General features: G+C 39.8%; 1 protein-coding gene across 1 annotated transcript in view; it reads left to right on the top strand.

The window, feature by feature from the left end:
* Positions 1–473: 473 nt before the first annotated feature.
* LOC121957621 (dolichyl-diphosphooligosaccharide--protein glycosyltransferase subunit STT3B) overlaps positions 474–7,903 on the top strand; it is a 122,667-nt gene continuing 115,237 nt past the window's right edge. Inside the window, exon 1 of the mRNA XM_042506306.1 lies at positions 474–972. Within this exon, the coding sequence (XP_042362240.1) occupies positions 713–972 (260 nt within the window). The 5' untranslated portion in view covers positions 474–712. The remainder of the gene's footprint in view (positions 973–7,903) is intronic.

The raw sequence follows: 7,903 nt of genomic DNA, 5'->3' as shown, positions 1-7,903 counted from the left end.
GTAGTGATTTGTTAATTTGTTTCAGGGTTTTAGGACTCATTACTGGGGCTCTCTATTACCCATTTTACCTGATGTCCTACTTTACCTGACTTCACCCTAGTTTTTAACTGCAAGAAGACAATTTCCCTTTTATACTTAGGACTGTGAGCACTTTCACTATGAAAAGTGACTAATCCAGCTCTATAAAGCCAACTTTAAGCTGAGTAATAAGGGTTGTATTTATAGCGAGAATGACTCAATATTCATATATAACAGGGATAATCCTTATTTCAATCAGTCGCAGCTATAATATAGTGTGTTTCCATTGGTGGACTATCTTGTTTGTAAAGGCACTTCTGCTCTCTGATTGGCTTAGAGACATAACACCCCGCCTTTCTGTAGCTGTCGATCTGTGATTGGCCACGAGAGCTTCGGGACGCCCCGCCCACCGCATTCTCCCGCCCAGTTCCACCGGCGTTCAGTCGTGAAGCGGAGTGACTGTTGCGGGCTCGGTATGTGGCGCATGAGTGTGCGTTTCGGGATGTAACGGCTGCCTCTCGGTAGTAGCGATACTGAATCCAAAAACACACACACCCGGGGGACTCTGGAGGAAGAAAACGGACGAGGAGAGGGCTCAAACTAAGGGAGTGTACGCCAGCACGGAGCGGAGGGAGACACGGGGAGCGCGGCAGGAGGGACGCTCGAGCAAATCTAACCGACACCGCGCGCAGAAATGGCGGAGCACCACGCAGCCAGCGACGGCAAGCACAAAGCGTCCACCAACGCCGGGGGCTCGGTTCACGGGAACAACCGACCCGGCGCCGCGGGTGGAGGAGGGGGCAAAGGAGGCCTGTCTGGTGGACTGACACAGCCGGCAGGGTGGCAGTCGTTACTCTCGTTTAGCATTCTCTTCCTGGCCTGCCTGGCCGGATTCAGCTCCAGACTTTTCGCCGTGATCCGGTTCGAGAGCATCATCCACGAGTTTGATCCATGGTAAGCTAGCTAACGTTTGTCATCTAGGTAACAGTTGCTTGTGGAGACAGAGATCGATGTCCAAAACAGCTCCAGGGGTTGACATTTTTAAATGAAAGTCTGTTAATTTCAGTGTATTATTTCACTCTGTAAAAGTCAATGACAGTTTTGAACACAGCTGTATGAACCCTCTGTAGCCGTAAATGTGACAGCTTTCACTAAAAATCCACTTTTTTTTTTGCAGCAAATGACGCCTAAACTGTTAAAAACGAACGTTTTGCAGCAAATGACAGCTAATGTAAAAAAAATGCTCATTGCCCACATCAAAGTTAACTTCATAAAACCATGTTTTCCATCACGATAGTCCATTTTCAGACGTTTCTGGCATAGAAATGTGGTTTCAAGAGCTGTTTGAAAATATTACAGCTTTCACTAAAACGAACCGTAAATCTACTTTTTGCAGCAAATAACATGTAAAGTGATGAAAATCTGCTCATTACAGACAAGTTATGAAAGTTAACTGCATAGTTAACTACATGAAATCATGTTTTCCTTCATAGTAATCGATTTTTACACGTTTGCGGCATGGAAATGTGTTTTTTAAAAGCCTCTGGAAAATGACAGCTTTCATTAAAAATGTACCCAATACCCTTTTTTGCAGCAAAAGCCATGTAAAGTAAAAAAAACCTGTTCATTACAGACAAGTTGTCAGAGTTGACTACATGAAACCACGTTTTCCTTAACATAAATCCATTTTCACATCTGTGTCATAGGAATGTGTTTCTTAGAGCTTGTGGGCAAATAGGATAACTTAAACTAAAAATGTACTAATAATCCATTTTTTGCAGCAAATGACATGTAAAGTGGAATCTGCTTATTACAGAGACGTAATCAAAGTTAATTGCACGAAACAATCTTTTCTTCATATCAATCCAGTTGTTTCTGGCATAGAAATGTGTTTCTGTGGTATTCTGGGCAAATATGGCAGCTTTCACTTGAAAGGCACTCATGCAACTTACTCATGTAAGCGTTAGCTCCTCACATTCATGATTGTTTTCCCCAAAACGGCTGGTTGTCTCTGATGTCTAAGGGACAACCACTTGGAATATCAGGTCATTGGCCTGATGTGTGGTCCCTCTGAGGGACCTTGACATTTAAACGTAATGAACCGAGTGACACACAGCTAGCAGGTCTGATTTGACCACTCTGGTGTTGTTTAGGATTAACAATAAGGCTAAAATAATAGCTGCAGTGAGCCCTGTGAGGAGGTTTCAGCTGCAGATAGAGCTTGGTTTAAGGCGCTGGTTCCCAACTGGTCCCCGACTGGTCCAGGTCCAGATTTCTCCTTAGTCACTGGCTCAAGGTCTGTACATAAGAGGTGTTACCACATACTCAATTTTATTTTACAAACTGTAAATAACACGTAGGCTTAAAGCAAAATGAAATTAAACATATTGCAAGATTAAAGAGCAATTACTTAAAATCAGGGGCGTTTCTGGGATTTGAGGACTTTGGGGACTAAGCCTGGACCTCAGTAATAATTAAAATTGAAGGCATGTTTGCTTTAAAACATTTAGCTGATTTTGTTCGGGTTTTTTTCCCTGTAATTTTTTTTTACTTTTAAATTTTAGGTTATTTAAAAAAAACTTGCTGATTTGTTTCTGTAAAACTATAAAACAAACTAGACATGATCATCACCTGACTTGAGTTGATTCATGGCCCACTTTTGGACTGTGACCCACCCGTTGGGAACCACTTGTTTAGGGTATGTGGAAGAATGCATGATTTCTGTGTTTGAATTAATTCAGTGCGAGCCGGTGAGGTTGAAATGCTTATTAATATGATGAATGTTTTACTGTTGAAATTAAGTTTAACACAACTTGGTGAGTTAAGTTTTTTTTTTTTTAGCTAAAAAAAACGACTCCCCTCCTTTTTAAGATTTAGCTCATTTTTTTGTAACGTTTAACTGTTACCTGAGCTTGATATCTTTAAAAAACATGGGAAGAGGGCAAGGAGCAACAAAAGCAAAAATGACCGAAAAATTTGCAAGAAACAAGTAAAAAAAAGTATAAGAAAATCACCAGAAACTTTTAAAAATGAAAATTAAATAAAATCCTAACAATTTAATAAAAAACAACAATAAGAAAATGACCTGGAAAAATCAATTTAAAAAATAATAATAATTTTTAACATCATTTGAATAATGTAATTCTTCTCACTTTAAATATAGTTTTTCCCTAACTCTTTTTCTCTCTGAACTTTTTTTGCCCTTGCTGTTTAAAAATAATTTTCAAAATCTACTAATTTCCTTACAATTTGTGATGTTTTCTAAAGAAAGCACACTAATTTGCTCAGGGTTCAGAGGTTTAAATACTTGTGCAAGGCATCTCACACCAAAAGTGATGTCTCTCCAAGACCATATGCATAGTGGACTGTCATGTTTGTGCACAAATTACAGCTGCTGCACATCATAACAGCAGACCTCTTATAACCCGGAAGCCAACGATCTGGTGTGTCTGTCATCACAATGCAAGATTATTCCGCTTTGTAACGGTGTCACATGGGCTCACAGGAGTCCGCCTGGTTGCAAAGCATCCCCTCGCTGCTGCTGTCTGTGGCATTCAACCAGGCTGTCGGACTGATGCATTCATTTATTAATTTTCAAGGACAGGTGCTCCATCTTGTTCAGGGTGACACTTGCCTCTTCAATTATGTTGATAGCTTGATTGCATTTTATAGCCATGGGCCAAGGCTTAGGGCCACCAGAGGGTCTACATGGTTCATATGAGCTTGACCCTCAGCTTTAAGATTGGAAGCTGTAGCGCTGTGTTATTTCTTTACAGCAGGCATGATCTACTTGCTTTGCTTAGGGGCCAGATTTGCAAAATGACAGGAGGCCAGCGGCCAGTTGCATCTGCCCCGTACATGTTTCTAGGATTTTAGGGCATTTCTAGGATTTTTGCACATTTCTTGGATTTTAGGACTTTTCAGGGCCTTTAGGACATTTCTGAGATTTTTCCAGGGTTGTAGGATGTTTCTAGGATTGTTGGATGTTTCTTGGAATTTAGGACATTTGTAGGATTTTTGGACATTTCCTGAACTTTAGAACGTTTCAGATTTTAGGACATTTCTCAGACCTCTGTTGGGGATACCTTATCAGGGGACAGATTTGGTCTTCAGGCCGTAAGTTGGGTGTCAATGTTTTGCAGCCTGCATGTGTCCGTTTTGCGCCCGGGGTGGTCACACAGTTGGTACTTTACCTATGGTATATCTTTGTTGCACTTCTAAGTGAAATCAGGAGCTTCTTTGCCTCACTCTGAGGCCACGAAGTGCCATCAGTTGCTACTGTTGAATTTGCACAGTTCTTTGGAAACATGTCACAGAAAAGAAAGCAAAGGCGCTCTTTGATATTCAAGAGTTTAAAAGCCCTTGCAGCTATGAGTAGTCTACATCTGTTGTTCTCAAAAAAATTTCTCTGGGATCCCAAAAATAAAGCAATGCTTGGATGAAACCTTCTGTTGCAGCCTTAAATGCGCTAAATGATGATTTCAGTCATAAAGCAATGTTTTTAGATGCTTTACTAATAATAAGATAATGCAACTAATCATCTTATTTGGAAAATGCATTTATCAAAATGTAGATGTACAGCAGACATGTGTCTGTAGTTGACTATTCATGAATCCTGCAACATTCATCCCCCCTCTAGTCATCTTTTGACCCCATGTGTAATCCTGCTGAGAACCATTGCCCTACATTACTTCGATCTTTAACACCTTCAGGAATTCTTCAGTGCGTATGGCGTCTTTAGCACGAGAGTTTTTGTATAGATTAACACATAAACCTGACCCCAGTGGGTACTGTTTTTGCCAGGAATACTAATTGGGACATTACTCAAAGATTTATTCTGGTATCTTCTGTTGACTCTCAGAAGTGAGATCAGTCTGTACGAAAAAAAAAGCATTTTTTCTGATTATGTTGCGTTGCGTATTTTAATTCCCTCACCCTTTTTGACAGTGACAAAAGAAAACATGTATTTCTACAACTGCAAGCACAGAGGATGCTGATTGGAAGTGGCCGTCGTCTGGATGCTTGTTATTGATTTTCCTCCGCACAGAGCTTCACATTATCTGCAGCTAACCATTACGTTAAATAAGCCGGCAGTTTGATTGGATTTACAAGCACCAAAATGTCAAGCTTATGCTGCAATATGCAAACACAATTTTGTAGGCGAGTTGCTGATATGACTCGCCTCTTATCTGGCTGTGCTCATTTTGGTTTCCTAATATCTGTTGATTATTTTAAGACTAGGCAGACTGTATTTGGCATTCAAGTGGGATTTTGTTTGTCTTTGCATTCATGGAAGTAATTAATTTCCAAAGTTGTGTCTTGACTTGAAAATGCATTTCCCTCTTTAACCAACTTCAAAATACTGCTCTTCCTAAGGCAACGAGTCAGTGGATGGTTTCTGCTCAGAAACTGTTATGACTGCCCACTAGACTTTACCTTTTGGAGATGTAACTCCTTGACCCTGCTGGTAGAAAAATATCCCTTTTTTAAAGTAGCTGCTGTATTTTTCAAACTGCTACTGGAGCTCCTCAGACAGATATCAGAAAGATTTGTTCCTGCTCTCTGAGTTGACTTTTATACAAATGTTCTGTCCAGTTTATTGACTTACTGGGAGGAAAATTTAACTAGACTGAAAGCTGTACGCTGAGGCACATACATGTGTGTACGGGAGCAGAGCTTTCCTTGGAAGCAGTCAGTTTTTTCCACCTTGGTTATGGCAGGCAATGGAGTCTGTTCTGACAGTAGAGTGAGGGGAGAAGAAGCGTCGCTGTCGAGCAAATAATGAGCTGGATACTTGGGTGTAGCAGCACAGACCTTCACTTTTCACACTCACACACTTAGATCCTTACTCTGTCTCCGACCGCTCGGCATCAGAACGGCTGCCGCTTCGCATGACTGGAGCTTTGTGCAAGGTCTTGATGGATGCTCACATTGTGTCATACAGGGTGTAAGCGTTCAGTAGTGAAGTCCACCAAAGCGGTGTGTGTTTGGCCTTGTGCAGTGCTAAAATTATCAGTCAAAGAGTGCATCTGTAAATAATTACAGTCATCCATCATGTAGAGCTGCAATGATTATCGACAAGCTGTCACCTGATAAATTAATTGCCACCTAATTTAATAATCGATTAATTGGTTTGATTTTTATTTTTTTTTTTTTTAGAGAAAAAAGTCCAATTTATCTGATTCCAGCTACTTAATTGTGAATATCTTCGGGTTTCTTTACTCTTTTATGTAAGTGAACTGAATAATTTTGGATTGTGGACAAAACAAGACATTTGAGGATTTCATCTTGGGCTTTGGGAAACACTAATCAACATTTTTCACCATTTTCTGGCATTTTATAGACCAAACAACTAGTCAGTTAATTGAGAAAAGTATTGACAGATTAATTGTCAATGAAAATAATCATTAGTTTCCGTCTTAGTAGAGATACTAACGGTTTGCAGGTCACAGTGTTGTCAAAACGCAAGATGTATTGATACATATTGATTCTGAATTTACAGTTTCACTTCTCATTTTCTACAGTATTAATACACAGGTAGCAGCTGTGCTTCCTCTCTGTCTCTCATTAATGTTTACTGAATTCATTCGGATGTTCTCCTACTTCTAACCAAGAAAAGAAGAGCTGCTGCTATCATGTTTTAGCCTTGCCATATTTATCTTTTAATACTTTTTTTTCATTTTATGCCATCAATATCAATTTTTGTATTGAAGTCATAAATTCCCGTATTGTGACAACACCACTAGAGAGATTTGTGTAGTTTTTGCTGCTTCATGTCATTGTAAATTGACAACTTTGGGTTTTCAGCTGTTGGTCATGAAATAAAGTAGGCCAGACTAACTAAATATGCAGTGATCCAACTTTTTTTCTCTTCCAGTATTCAGATTGGCAACCTCAGCTCGGGTTGTTGAGCACAAAGCACTGATCAATACCAGCGCATTGCATGAAACTCATTTTAAATGTAAAGTAACATAAGACCTGGGGTTGCCTGTGGCTCTAACAACAAGAGGTCGATCAGTTTATCGGTTTGGCTGGTTAATCAGCGCCAATAGGATGTTAAACAATCCATCGTTATTTGCAGAAACTGCCTCATATAGTGGCCAATGGCGCAGTCTCCACGAGATAGATGGGATGTACGTTACCGAGCGGAGCTGAAGAGAGGACGGTTGTGCTAAATGGAGCAAAAAGGAGCTTGATCAGTGGGCACAGCTCCAGAGAAAGAAGGTCCCTCCTGCTATGTCCGTGTCGAGTTCCAGCGGATACTTAAAAATTCTTAAAAGGCATAACATTCATTCATTTTTAAATTAGGCCTTAACTGATATTGAAATGTCTTAATCTTCAGATGTCAATCTTTCAAAAGTATTAAAAATACCAAGACACTGGAAGCAGGATTATTAAGCCCTTTTCCTGATATGGCATTGTAATTCTCAAATAATGGGTAATAACTTTTTTTTTAATCAATGTACCAAATTTAAAAACACGCAGTCAAGGTGCAAGGTAGATTTATTAAAGGTACAAGGTACATTAATTAAAATTAGAATTAGTCTCTTTTTGAGTTGATGGAGGAGTTGATGTGTCTCACAGCCTGAGACTCACTAGGATAGAGGAACCAACACTGATATGCATTTACAACATCCAATCAAATTATGATTTGATTTGCCAGTTCATTTTTTTGTATTTTCTTCCATTTGGGTTATTGTAAAATTAGTCTTAAATTTCATTCAGAGTGGTGTAAAAAATCTCCAAAGATCTTCAGTTGAACTTTCCTTAAGCTGTAGGAACCCTGTGATAGTGTCTTGGTGTGATCTAGTTTCATGCATTTAAGTGAAGTTTTTGGCTGGAGCTGGTCCAGTCCAGGCTGATTAATTGGCCACCAGGTTTTTCT

The sequence above is a fragment of the Plectropomus leopardus genome, chromosome 18 (assembly GCF_008729295.1).
Source record: "Plectropomus leopardus isolate mb chromosome 18, YSFRI_Pleo_2.0, whole genome shotgun sequence".
NCBI classification, from domain to species: Eukaryota; Metazoa; Chordata; class Actinopteri; order Perciformes; family Serranidae; genus Plectropomus; species Plectropomus leopardus.
This window is presented reverse-complemented; position numbering and strand designations above follow the sequence as displayed.